Source organism: Neoarius graeffei, chromosome 3 (assembly GCF_027579695.1).
Source record: "Neoarius graeffei isolate fNeoGra1 chromosome 3, fNeoGra1.pri, whole genome shotgun sequence".
NCBI lineage: Eukaryota > Metazoa > Chordata > Actinopteri > Siluriformes > Ariidae > Neoarius > Neoarius graeffei.
This window is the reverse complement of record NC_083571.1, coordinates 8,457,053-8,471,436: the sequence shown is the minus strand read 5'-3', so window position 1 is coordinate 8,471,436 and position 14,384 is coordinate 8,457,053. Positions and strand designations below refer to the sequence as shown.

Below are 14,384 nucleotides of genomic sequence, written 5' to 3'. Positions count from 1 at the left end.
AATCGTCAGGTTATAGTCCTATGAAAATCCATGACCTTGAGTTTGACCTTTCAAGGACACTCAGGGTCAAATATCTCGGTGCCAAATGAAAGCCCATATCGCACTTCCTATAAGTTGATAATGGTAAACATCTGGCTATCATTAACCATTTTCAAGTTATAGCCCTTTGAAAATCCATGACCTTGAGTTTGACCTTTCGAGGTCAAAGATCACGGTGCCAAATGAAAGCCCGTATCGCACTTCCTATAAGTTGATAAGGGTAAACATCTGGCTATCATTAACCATTTTAAAGTTATAGCCCTTTGAAAATCCGTGACCTTGAGTTTGACCTTTTGAGGTCAAAGATCACGGTGCCAAATGAAAGCCCGTATGGCACTTCCTATAAGTCGATAATGGTAAATATCTGTCTACCATCAGCCGTTTTCAAGTTACAGCCCTTTGAAATCCATGACCTTGAGTTTGACCTTTCAAGGACACTCAGGGTCAAAGATCTCGGTGCCAAATGAAAGCCCATATCGCACTTCCTATAAGTTGATAATGGTAAACATCTGGCTATCATTAGCCATTTTAAAGTTACAGCCCTTTGAAATCCATGACCTTGAATTTGACCTTTCAAGGTCACTCAAGGTCAAAGATCACAGTGCCAAATGAAAGCCCATATGGCACTTCTTATAAGTTGATAATGGGAAATATCTGTCTACCATCAGCCATTTTCAAGGAAAAGCCCTCTGAAAACCAATGACCGTCAGTTTGACCTTTCAAGGTCAAAGATCACGGTGCCAAATGAAAGCCCGTATGGCACTTCCTATAAGTTGATAATGGTAAATATCTGTCTATCATCAGCCGTTTTCAAGTTACAGCCCTTTGGAAATCCATGACCTTGAGTTTGACCTTTCAAGGTCACTCAAGGTCAAAGATCACAGTGCCAAATGAAAGGCCATATGGGAGTTCCTATACGCTCATAATATTAAACATCTGTCTATCGGCAACCGTTTTTGAGTTCTAATGGAAAATGTTATTTTGACCAAAAGGTTGACCTTTCCGGTGACCTTGATCTTCACCTTGACCCGATTACCTCCAAAATTTAATCAGGTAATCTACGGACCATTGCCCACCTACCCTGAGAATTTGAAGTCAGTCGGTGCAACTGTCTAGATGCCAGATTCTTAACAGACACACACACACACACACACACACACACACACAAACAAACCACACTGATTACAATCCCTCACTCCATCGCGGATGAGGTAATTACACTACCGTTCAAAAGTTTGGGGTCACCCAGACAATTTTGTGTTTTCCATGAAAAGTCACACTTTTATTTCCCACCATAAGTTGTAAAATGAATAGAAAATCTAGTCGAGACATTTTTCTGGCCATTTTGAGCATTTAATCGACCCCACAAATGTGAAGCTCCAGAAACTCAATCTGCTCTTTTGCACAGCGCTGTCCACTGCAGATGCTGTCCTTTTTCTTGAACACAACATTTGAAAAGAAATCATGAGCTGAAAAATTATTAACCGGAGTTTGGGTTTGGTTCGTGGTCAATTATTTATTTCCTGGCTGCTCCTAGTCTATCATTTCCTTTAAAAAAAAAAAAATCCTTTTTTCCACAAATTAATGGTTTAAAAACGTACAAAGCGCTGCCATGTTTCCCAGATTGACGAACAAGCTAGTTCATTTTTCTTTGAACAGAAAATGTGTGTTGATTAAAAGATCTGATACGGATGGTGAAGGAAAAAATGATCACAGTATGAACAATATCGCAGAAAAACATATCGTGGCTTAGTTTATTGTAGTGTCAGTATTATATCTACACTACCGTTCAAAAGTTCGGGGTCACCCAGACAATTTTGTGTTTTCCATGAAAAGTCGCACTTTTATTTACCACCATAAGTTGTAAAATGAATAGAAAATCTAGTCGAGACATTTTTCTGGCCATTTTGAGCATTTAATCGACCCCACAAATGTGATGCTCCAGAAACTCAATCTGCTCAAAGGAAGGTCAGTTTTATAGCTTCTCTAAAGAGCTCAACTGTTTTCAGCTGTGCTAACATGATTGTACAAGGGTTTTCTAATCATCCATTAGCCTTCTGAGGCAATGAGCAAACACATTGTACCATTAGAACACTGGAGTGAGAGTTGCTGGAAATGGGCCTCTATACACCTATGGAGATATTGCACCAAAAACCACACATTTGCAGCTAGAATAGTCATTTACCACATTAGCAATGTATAGAGTGTATTTCTGATTAGTTTAAAGGGATCTTCTTTGAAAAGAACAGTGCTTTTCTTTCAAAAATAAGGACATTTCAAAGTGACCCCAAACTTTTGAACGGTAGTGTACCTGATTGGTCAGATGTTTTATCATGTTGGATCAGGTCCAGGCCTGGAAGAACTGCTCCAGAAGCGATCTCAACGATACGGATAAACCCAGACCTGGGCTATAGGGATCATTATTGGTCTGGTGTGAGCGCCAACCATATAACCTGCAGGGGACCTATTTATTTATAGTTATCATTATAATTGTAGTTATCGGTATTGTGGGGCCGGACCGTTACAGTTTGACACTGGAGACTCCTTCCATAAATGTTAAATAAACGTCTCGTCATGTGCAGCGTCCACCGTACGAGTCCCTGTGAATGAGCTGTTACTATAGCTGTTCCCCTTGCGCTTGACGTTACGCATCATGTGATAATTTCTCCTGGTGGACAACCGGACACCGTCTTTCCTGTAAGGTTCATTTTTCAGCAAAGGTCTTGTTCATTTTTGCACATTTTTTTTTTTTGTACCGTCTCCCTGGAACTTTAGTTCGACCTAACTTAACACCACGCTGGCTATCCGCCCTCTTTTGCATACATGAGCTCCTGGACACCCACTATAGGTTGTGTTCAGTCATGTGACCTTTGCTTGCGAGTTTACTTCCAGTGAATGAAGCGGTGGTCTGGGATTTGGCTACCGTTGTGCGAAGAGCTAGCGAAACTTTGTTTACAAGCGTTGTTTTTGCCTGGGTAAGGAAGCATTTTTTGTACTTTTTGTACGCATCTTTGTGGTGGTTGCTAGGACGCTACAAGTTTTAGTATCGGGTCTAAACAAACCACAACAGCTCGATTCTCAAGCCTTGCTGCTCTTCAATTCCAGCAAATGATACTTTTTTTTAAAATTATTTATTAAAATGGAGAAAATGCAATGAGAAGGTACATTCCAACGTCTATGTAGGTAAAGCCAGTATCTCACTGGACTATGACAGCCCGCGACTAGTTGGAGATACAACAATTGCGATAAAATATACGAATTAGTGACAATTTTCACTTGGAATCACACTGAATTGATATTCGCATATTTTACCGCAATTGTGTCCCCAACTAGTCGCAGCCCGGCTTTCCCTTGGCAGGCAGGGAAGTAGAGGAAGCCTCACGGAAACTGACTGGAGAAGGGTTCGCGACGGCTTTGCGACACCAGCGACGCATTTGCGGCTATTTTGAGAGAAATTTTGTCGCGCGAATTTTTTTGAACATGTTCAAAATTTCAGCGACGAAGGAGCGACACTTTGCGACTCATGCGAGGAAATTGAGAAGCCCTGCGAATGTTTCAAGACACTTTTGAAACTCTCTCGCGAATGACGTTCGCAATTTGTCACAAGCTGTCACAGCCCACTGAGATACTACCCTAACACTAGGCCACGCATCTACATTGTCATTCCAGTTGTTTTGAGAAATTTTGTACGTATCCACTAATAAACGCTAATTTCCGCGTATATCGATCCTTCGTTTCTATTATCCAAGTAATCCGTTAGTAAAGCTTTTTTTAGCTGTAGTTTTCTTCGAACTACAGACGTCTGACATCTTCAGTATCGCTTGTTTTCAGTGTGTGAACAAAGTTTGCTCGTCCCCCAGGACAAGGGTAGCAATGGTTGCTAACGTAAATGTGACGTCAGTGCAAGGGGTCTCTAGAAACAATAACGTGTTTGAGCAAGTGGATTACTTCTGTCTTGTCGGAGTTAAGCAGAAGGACGTTAATAAGCATCCAGTGTCTCATGTCCTTTACACGTTCATCAATTCTATTAAGCTGGTGTCTCCGATCTGGCTTTGCAGAAACATACAGCTGTGTGTCATCAGCATAACAGTGGAAATTAATACCGTGTTTACAAATAATATCACCCAGAGGTAACAAAAATAAACAAAAAAGCAGTGGGCCTAGGACAGAACCTTGTGGAACACCAAACTTTACCTCAGTATATCTTGTGTGTGTGTGTTACAGGCATTTCAGAGGCAGGTACAGGAGTGTTTAACTCAGCTAGAGCTCATCAATAAACAGTACCGGAGGCTGGCGCGTGAGAACCGTACAGACTCTTCCTGCCGACTCCGCCAAATGGTGCACGACGGAAACCAGCGCTGGGACACGCTGCAGAGGAGAGTGGCGGCCATCTTGCGCAGGCTGAAGGTGAGCCTGTCCTAAACATCGCAGCAGCGCACACTAAATAATCAAGCTAAGAAGAATAAAGAAAACAAAATGGAGGCTGTACTTTCACCACAAGCTACAGCAACATCCAGCTTTATCACAATACAAAACATGTTTGAACATGTAACAGTTTAGCCAAATTAGCTATTCCAGCTAGCTACCTGCATCTCCACTTAACTTGCTAAGTACTTAGTTCCACTAAAGCTACATTTTCCATTCGCTAACATATTAGTAACTATAATGTAATCAAATCCAAACATTTGCAAGCGAGCTAACGTGAATAGCTACATAGCTAATCAGCCTAGCAAGCTAGCTAACATTTACAACAGTCAGCGAAATTGACTTTTATTCAGTGAATAAAACCAGTCGCCAAGTTTGCTAGATATTATATAGTGTAATGAAAAAGCGTTACAAGTTCGCGAGCATGGTAACTAAGCAGCCAGGTTCAGTAGTAAGCTAGCTAACATTAAGCTAGCTATTATAATTCGTCCCAAACCAATAGCCATGTTTGATAGAAAGCTAGCTAACGTTAAAAAAAAACTAAAGTTTGCTAGCATGTGTTAGCCCTGATAATCCCAAATTGGTTTTTCACACTGTTGCGTGAAGAGGAGATTAAGCTCGCGACTGAATTGGGTTCAAATAGCATGTGTTTTTAATCACTTATAGTGTAATGTTGCTAAAAGTTGTGCGAGAGTGTGCGTTATGAACGGTCATCGATAATCCCGATGATTATCGAAATGTATATATCGGTATTTTTCAGAAAGAAATAAGCATAAATAAATAGACGAACTCTTAATTAGCCACATTGCGAAGGTTTTTCAGTGTGATACAAGGAACCACCACTAGATGGAGCCGTGTTAACTTGCCTGATTGTGAATGAGCAATGTAACTCAGTAACTATGTAACTATACAAGGCCTATAGAGTTTATATCGCCCCCTGGTGGTCTCTGAAAGCTGTTATTCCAGACTGCATTAAAGAGAAGGTTAACTGAATGAACCGGAAAGCGTGGATACTTGGCGTTTAATTTAAACTATTATGAACGTGTCGTCCTGCAGCACTTCATCGGGCAGCGTGAGGAGTTTGAGACGGTCAGAGACGGGGTTCTGGTGTGGCTGACGGAGATGGACCTGCAGCTCACCAACATCGAGCACTTCTCCGAGTGTGACGTTCAGGCCAAGATCAAACAGCTCAGGGTGAGGACTCTGTGTGTGTGCGCGCGCATGTTTACTCCAGCCCAGAAATAAACTCCACCCCCGAGCTAGACTCGTTTTATGGGAAGACGAAGGCTTGTCAGACAGAGGGCGCTAAAACTCACACACCGCCCCTTTAACCCTTTGATAAAGTGTGTGTGTTTGTTTACTCCAGCCCAGAAATAAACTCCACCCCTAAGCTGGACTCGTTTTATGGGAAGACGAAGGCTTGTCAGACAGAGGAAACTAAAAATCACACACCGCCCCTTTAACCCTTTGATAAAATGTGTGTGTGTTTACTCCAGCCCAGAAATAAACTCCACCCCTAAGCTGGACTCGTTTTACCGTATGGGAAGACGAAGGCTTGTCAGACAGAGGGCGCTAAAACTCACACACCGCCCCTTTAACCCTTTGATAAAGTGTGTGTTTGTGTTTACTCCAGCCCAGAAATAAACTCCACCCCTAAGCTGGACTCGTTTTATGGGAAGACAAAGGCTTGTCAGACAGAGGGAGCTAAAAATCACACACCGCCCCTTTAACCCTTTGATAGTGTGTGTTTGTTTGTTTACGTTTACTCCAGCCCAGAAATAAACTCCACCCCCGAGCTAGACTCGCTTTATGGGATGACCAAGACTTGTCAGACAGAGGGCGCTAAAAATCACACACTGCCCCTTTAACACTTTGATAAAATGTGTGTGTGTTTACTCCAGCTCCGAAATAAACTCCACCCCTAAGCTGGACTCGTTTTATGGGAAGACGAAGGCTTGTCAGACAGAAGGCGCTAAAAATCACACACCACCCCTTTAACCTTTTGATAAAGTGTGTTTGTTTACTCCAGCCCAGAAATAAACTCCACCCCTAAGCTGGACTCGTTTTATGGGAAGACGAAGGCTTGTCAGACAGAGGGCGCTAAAAATCACACACCGCCCCTTTAACCTTTTGATAAAGTGTGTGTGTGTGTTTGTGTTTACTCCAGCCCAGAAATAAACTCCACCCCTAAGCTGGACTCGTTTTATGGGAAGACAAAGGCTTGTCAGACAGAGGGCGCTAAAAATCACACACCACCCCTTTAACCCTTTGATAGTGTGTGTGTGTTTGTGTTTACTCCAGCCCAGAAATAAACTCCACCCCCGAGCTAGACTCGCTTTATGGGATGACCAAGGCTTGTCAGACAGAGGGCGCTAAAAATCACACACCGCCCCTTTAACCCTTTAATAAAAGAATCTATCATGTATACAAACTCTAAGCTTTGACTCGATTCAGCATTTGAGAACGAAGATGAGGTTTTAAATTATTTCATTTAAGTTTGTATTATTTAAATTTGTATTGTTTAAAGTGTAGTGTGTATATTTTTTAACAATTAAAAGTTCATTTATATACATTGTACTTTATGGGTTCTGTTAAAAGCAAATATTCCAAACTTTCATTCAGTATTACATTTTTGTTTGTTAGAAGATTGAATCGTTTATTAGTTAAAAATCCAAACTCAAGTTAGAAGGATGAAAGCTTTTCTTGATGTTCTGAAATTAGCCACGCCCACATGTACACTTCACCTTTTGGGCAGCAGAGGGCAGTAAAAAAAAACACGGCTCCTGTAGGTCAAGCAAATAGACATGTTCTGTTATTGAGAGAAGCGCATAGGTTTGACTTGTAACATAGCTAATCGTGTGTGTGTGTGTGTGTGTCAGGCGTTCCAGCAGGAGATTGATCTGAACACAGGGAAGATCGGGAGTGTGTTCAGTCAGGGAGAAGCTCTGATGGAGAAGACCGAGCCTCTGGATGCGGCCGTAATAGAGGAGGAGCTGGACGAGCTGCAGCGGTACTGCAGGGAAGTGTTCGGCCGCGTCAATCGATACTACAAGAAGCTCACGCGCCTGCCGGTGAGACGCCGCGTCACCGTTTAACAACTAAACATGGCAATATTATTCCATCCCGGAGCATCCATCCATGTTGAACTTGTGGTATGGGATTGAAAGAGGTGTAATAACAAGTGAGAACAGGAAGTAACTTGTTTCACAGATGTTCAATAACATTAATTATTCTATCCACATTCACTGGATATGAGCAATCGCGCGCTCCGGTTGGCTACGCTACTACTAGGATATACTCATATACCGTGAGTAGAGAAAAATAAAATGTCGGCGCGTGTTGCTGAACCAACCGAGGACGAAATAAAAACTTGACTCGAAAACGAAACCGCAAAAAAAAGGAAGAAAATATGGAAAGAAAGTATTTGATGTTAAGAACGCATCATTTTTTTTATCTTTCAAGAATTCTTATTGCATTTTTCACAAATTGCTCCTGTCATTTCGCCGGCTTGTTTACATTCTAAGCGGAAATGATTTTGTCGGATGTTTTGTATGAAGTTTTTATTTACGGAATTTGCAAAAAATAAAAATGCCGCAGTGAATGTGACTAGAATAAAGCAGTTATTCCACTCCGTCTCGGTGCTACGTGCCTCGTCGGCTGTCAGCTCATGTACGACTCGATTTCATGGAATAACTCTTAATTACTATACATACAGGACACTTTCTCAATGGAGTCCAAACGTGTGTTCTATTCCCTTCTAGCGGGTTTCATTGATTTGGTTCGATAGCATGCAATATTGTTAGCATATCGCTTATCCTGCGTGTATTACGCCACTCTACCCAATGGAGAACGAGCGTTGAATATGGTTTACGATATTGCACGGTTGTCAGAGACGTAAAACTTCCGCGCTAGCGAGTGAGCGACTGTGGCAATTTGTAAACAAACATGGCCGCCAGGTTTGCTTCGCTTTGCTGAATACAGAAGATTTTGAGAGAATTTTGAAAGACAAAGACGCGTTGAACACCCGAAAGGAATGTGTAATATTATTATTATTATTATTATTGGCTGGATTTTTTTCATGGTATATCAGATATATTCCATTCAGTTAGCATGATATTGAACTCGAATGGAATATCTCTGGTATACCACTCAGAGCCAGGTAGAGCCCTGCACTCCCGCGGGAGTCCCGCGGGACCCGCCGCAAAGCAGTGCGGCGCGGGACAAATTTTGAAAGCTCATTGCGGGCGGGACCGGAAGTGCACATATGCGGCACGGGCAGGAGCGGTGATAAGCTGCAGTCCTGCTGACTAAAAACGTGTTTGAAATAAAATTTATGAATTATTAATTTATGTCTATCATATATAATTTGTGCTGGATATTTTATTTGGCATTAATAAAAGCATTTTAAGATGCCTAAATTTGCAGAGAGTGTCAGATTGCCAGATTGAGTGAGGAATGGCATCTTAAATTTGCCATTGATCACCCTAACAGGAAATCCTTTGATCACTCTAATGACTCTCAGTTCACACCCAGCTAGCAAGAGAACCATGAGTGAAGTGATTTACTGCTTGCGTTAGTCTACAACTCTAATCAGAGAGACAGGTTACACAGTGACGGTAGGCTTGACTCAATGCTATCCCAGAAATCCTTCCTGTAATATGCAAATTTGGCTGTCCAATCAGAGGCGGCCAAATTTGCATATTACAGGAAGGATTTCTGGGATAGCATTGAGTCAAGCCTACCGTCACTGTGTAACCTGCCTCTCTGATTAGAGTTGTAGACTAACTCAAGCAGTAAATCAATTCACTTCTCTTACTAGCTCTGCTTTGCAATAAAAAAAAAAAAACACCATTGGTACAAAGCAAGCCCATTCACTTTTTTATGCTGATCAGAGAATTACAATGGTTTCTCATGTGATAAAAATGTGCAATTCGTGATTAAATATTTTAATCGCTTGACAGCACTAATTATTATTATTATTAGAGACACTACATGCTGAATTCAGAAACAAGGTAAATAATAATGAACGTGAGCTGTAGATATTTATGCTCAAATCCACTCAAAGTAGGGGGCGGGGCACCATCACGCTGTGTCAAGACAAGAACTTTCCTGAAAAATAACGCATCATGCGGGATTTGCGGGCGGAAGCGGGACTGAAAATCATAATTTTTTTGTGGGCGGGAGCGGGACTGAAAATCATAATTCTTTGCGGGCGGGAGCGGGACTGAAAAATCCGACCCGCGCAGACCTCTAGAGCCAGGCAATATTATTTAAATGTAACTATAAAAGGATAAAAACTGCCATCTGCCGTGCGCTGTTCTTTAGTCAATTTTCAAAAAAATGCTGTGAACATTGGCAAATCGTTCGGGTGCAACAAGAATAAAACACAAGTCCATCTTCATGCCGTTGATTAATTTTCTCTAACGGCACAACACGGTGTGTTTTATTGCTCGCTTATTTCACAATTTGTAGTCAAACTTGTAAACGTGTGATTCACAGCTGGCTGACGACGAGTGTGACGGATCGGATCGGGAGTTCGACCTCGACGGCTCAGGCGACGGCTCAGGTGACGGCTCAGGTGACCTCTCTGACCTCCAGTGGGAGGAGGGCAACTCTTTACCCAGCACCGCCAGCCAGACGCCCTCCATCAGCCCGGCGCCGCTGCTGCACGCTAACTGCTCGGGTCGGGAGACTCCGGCTAGTGTGGACTCCATCCCCTTAGAGTGGGACCACAACTACGACCTCGAGCCCATGGGTCACACCATGTCGTCGAATAAGAGGGGGCGGGGCGAAGAGGACGAGGACGTTATATGCAGCACTACTGCAGCTCTCAAAGGTGTGTGTTAGACTTGTACGTGATTACACATCCACACTGTTAGCGTATTAAATAAAAGGCTGGTGTGTGTGTATGTATGTATTTTTTTTTTCTTTCGACAGACGTAGTGATTCCCGAGAGTCCTGAGGCTTATATAAAACTGACAGAAAGCACACTGAGGTCCTCCTCTGGTACGCACCGAGTGTGGACGTGTCCACGTGTACAATTAACCCTCCTCGCTAATCTCTCACCTCCGGCACGATGCATGCGGACTCACTGTTTTGATTCAGATCGCCATTGCGTTGTGTTTTTTGCCTCATCTAACAGAAATACTACTCATAATAAATCTCAAAATAACCAAAGCATGCGTTAACTAACATTTTGTTATGATTACGTGACACTTGAACTTGGGTCAAAGACGTGCTCTGATTTTGCTCTCAGGATTATCGGAAACGATTCATTCGGATCAGTATTAGCTTTCCTGTCTTTAGTAAAACTCATCTCTTCCTGCGAGAGGAAAATAATCAAGAACAGGACAGGGTGCTGCGGTGAAGCTACTGTCACCGCCCTGAAGTGTTGTTTGTTTTATTTATTTATTTTAAATGAATATATATATTTTTTTATCCTTTTATAGTTGCGTGTAACGTTGGACGTGGAACGTCTGCCGAACAGTTTTGCTCCTGTTTGTTACAGCAGCTTTAAAGGGATCCTCCAGCGGATTTAATCTGAAATCTTATTTCAAGTAAAAGTAGTCGCAGATTTCAAAAATCCTTTTCAGAGACCTGATAGCGTCCGAGAAAAATGAACGTTCTTTAAAGGAGAACTGAAGTCATTTTTAAACTTGCTTTATTTCTTAATTAGCATGTTATTCAGTTACGTTTTCGGTTTTAGTAACCTTATATCGTGACTCGTATTGGCAGCTAATTGCAATTAAATATTATACTTATCGGCCTATTCGGTTTTTCACCATGTTGAATTTAGTTCGTTTGGTCCACGGCAGGCGTCGCTTATCCGCGCGATCTTCATGAGACTTGTGCGAGACTTCGAAACGTGAAGAAGTGTCAGCCAGGTGTCAGTGCCGCCATTTTGAAAACTGTTTTCCAAACGAAGTATTGCACAAAAACGAGTTTAAATGGCGATTACTGCCTACTTTTTTCAAACTTTCCTGATCGCTGTCAAAACAAACAAAACTTCCGGCTTGATTACGTCAGCGTTCGAAAGAGGGCGCGTGCGTCTTTTGACAACCCCTGTGTCCGAAATCGCTCCCTACTCACTATACAGGGCACTATATATATATATATATATATATATATATATATATATATATATATAGCGAGGACGCCATTTTGTAGTGCTGTCCGAAACCTTAGTGAGGATTATTTACACCCTATATAGTGCACTCAAAGTATCCCACAATGCATCACGGAAAGTAGTGTACAGCGATGGTGACTAACCAAAGCAATATATCCCATCATGCATTGCAGTCGCGCTGAAAGAAATCAAATTAAAAGCCTCAAATGTGATTGAATAAAAGGCAGCGGCGAAGAAGAAAGAAAGGATTCAGCCTTGATTTAAAAGAACTGAAAGCTGCAGGGACTTTGTATTGATTAATGTGGGAAATGCGCTCAGTATAATATGGATTTATCACAAAAACACACGCGTGGGTTTATTATTTTGAAACCCAGCAGCCGACTGATCTGGCACGTTTTAATTGTGCGACAGTAACGACGTAAATACCAGCATGACGGACTAGTGTCCGAAAGCGTTTTTTTTTTTTTTTTTTACCAATGAGCTCACTGTATAGTCCTCTATATAGTAATTCCCTATATAGGGTGTAGTGAACGAGTGAGCGATTTCGGACACAGGGTTTGATTTGCGCTGTACGTTTTACTTCCGTCCTACGATGTCTCGCACAGGTCTCGACGAATCTCATTTACGGCCATCGCTTTAACATACAGACTGATATATTACAGAGCATATTTCAAACACTCATAACTTGCTACAGCAGCGACAAGATAGCGATCAAACATGCATTCTCTTAGAGATCATGTGAAAATCAACACCTTCTGACCGAAACTCATCTTTGACCCATAGTCACTGTTGTTGTTAGTAATTCGGTGTCAGCGTTCTTCATTAACATTGTGAGTCTGTGGCATGATCCTCGCTCGGGGTCTCATCCTTTTTCTTTACACGCCGTTCTAACACTTTATTCCCTCACAGGTGACGCGGCTCGTAACGTACTGGACCTCGACAGCCATAACAGCTCATACAGTGGTTACGTAAGTACACCTTTATTCACAGTAGTGATCATCGTAACCGGAAGACGGACAGATTAGAGTTGGGAATCGATCCAAAAAGGGTCAAATATCCGAAATCATTTTTCCTTGCAAGCACGTGATCGAAATGTGCTACGCCGTCCGTGAGCGTCCACCATGAGCGTGCGCCAGGACGGCGGCCGCTCAAAGCGCGTCTGTAAACAAAGCTGAATTTTCTCAGTATTTGAACGCTCGAGTGAAGATTCGATACAAAGAGAAGATAGACGTGTGCGGGTTTTGACTAAGATTATTTTAAAAAAGTCAGACTTTTCTGAAGATAAGACGCTTCTACCGACCGTCGAGTACGAATACAGGTCATTTCGTCCAATAGTTAAGACATTTCGTAAAAAAAAAGCCTTTTTCATACGCACTATCGATTATTTTATATTCCAGGTGCTTGTTGGTTTGAAAAAACAAGGAATTCTTAATGGAATTTGACCGAAGCAGCTTCGACACCTAAGGGGCGTAACCACATCGGCCCGTGCCACTTTGCTGACCCTGGGATGAGTTTAACTCCCTCGTCATTGCAGGCCGCTCGCTTGCATGTCTATGTTTCCGGCTGGATCATATTAAATCTTCAGGTGCAGAGTAGCGCTCTCGCAGGGGCGTCGTTTGCGAATCCCGACCCGAGACTGTGCCTGTAAAATTTAGCTTCGCTGCGAGCTCCATTGGCCGAGTTATTAATTTTTAAACCCGGCTGGATTGTGTTAAATCTTTAGCCGTGGAGCAGCGCTTTCGATCGCGAATACCTGAAATATAAAATAAATTGATCGTGCGTATGAAAAAGGCTTTGGCCGAAGTGTCCCGATCCCCTCGTCTCTTCTCCGTACTAAGCCTCAGAGTTTCCTCGCCTTCTTTCCGAATCACAGACGGAATTCTAAAAAATCGGTCACGAGTCCTGTTGTGACCACAAAGATATGGCCTCGCTAAAAGAACGCTTAAAGCAGCGGCAAAACGAAGAGAGAATCGCGCACACGTGACTGTGTTTTGTACGGAATGTCGCTCGACGCCGCATTTGTATCTCCACCAACATGGCCGACATCCGGGTTTCTGTTTTGCTTTGGCGTCGCTCGCAAGTCAAAGATAGCTTCCTTTCTCATTTTGGATCGGATTAAAGTGTGACGGGAATAAAAACTAAACCGGACCTGGAGGTACAACTCGGCTCTTCCGCGTGGCCTTTACTCTGCTCCTCGAGCCTTATTTTAAATGAAACCGTGATCAACGTCTCCAGAAATCAGTTTTGGACGATTAAAATTTTGCAGCACCTCGAAAACCCTTCTCCGTCTTCTCAACCCCTGATAAACATCTGGATCATTCCTTAATTCCGAATCCGAAATGATGGAAAAACAAGCGAAGGAGAAATAGACGCGTTTTCCGTAGTATTTATTCATAACCAAAAAATTCCTCAAGCATTACCTGTGGTTAAAAATGTCATTTCGGTCTGAACGGGAGGCGAAAACTTTTTTTTTTTTTTTATAAAGGCATCTCTGTAAGAAAGGTGTTTTAATTGCATGATGTTTTCATGTGTGTGTGTAGATGCGTCTGATGGGAGATTGTCGAGACAGCATAAACGCTCTGAAGAGGGCAGAGGGCGAGCTGGAGGAGGAAGAGAGCGACCTGGCGGGACTAAACAACCCCGAGAACGCAGAACCACAGAACACAGGTTACAGACATGCAAGAACACCTTCAGGAACCTTTTCAGGAACTCAGGATATACAGTTGTGTTCAAAATAATAGCAGTCCAACACGACTAACCAGATCAATCACTGTTTTTGGTAGAAATTATATTA

General features: G+C 42.4%; 1 protein-coding gene across 1 annotated transcript in view; it reads left to right on the top strand.

The window, feature by feature from the left end:
• The window catches only part of syne1a (spectrin repeat containing, nuclear envelope 1a), a 491,960-nt gene that overhangs the window by 456,102 nt on the left and 21,474 nt on the right, over positions 1-14,384 (top strand). The window contains 7 exon segments of the mRNA XM_060915606.1: positions 4,264-4,446; positions 5,521-5,658; positions 7,344-7,535; positions 9,964-10,300; positions 10,402-10,470; positions 12,500-12,558; positions 14,131-14,257. Of these exon segments, the coding sequence (XP_060771589.1) occupies positions 4,264-4,446; positions 5,521-5,658; positions 7,344-7,535; positions 9,964-10,300; positions 10,402-10,470; positions 12,500-12,558; positions 14,131-14,257 (1,105 nt within the window).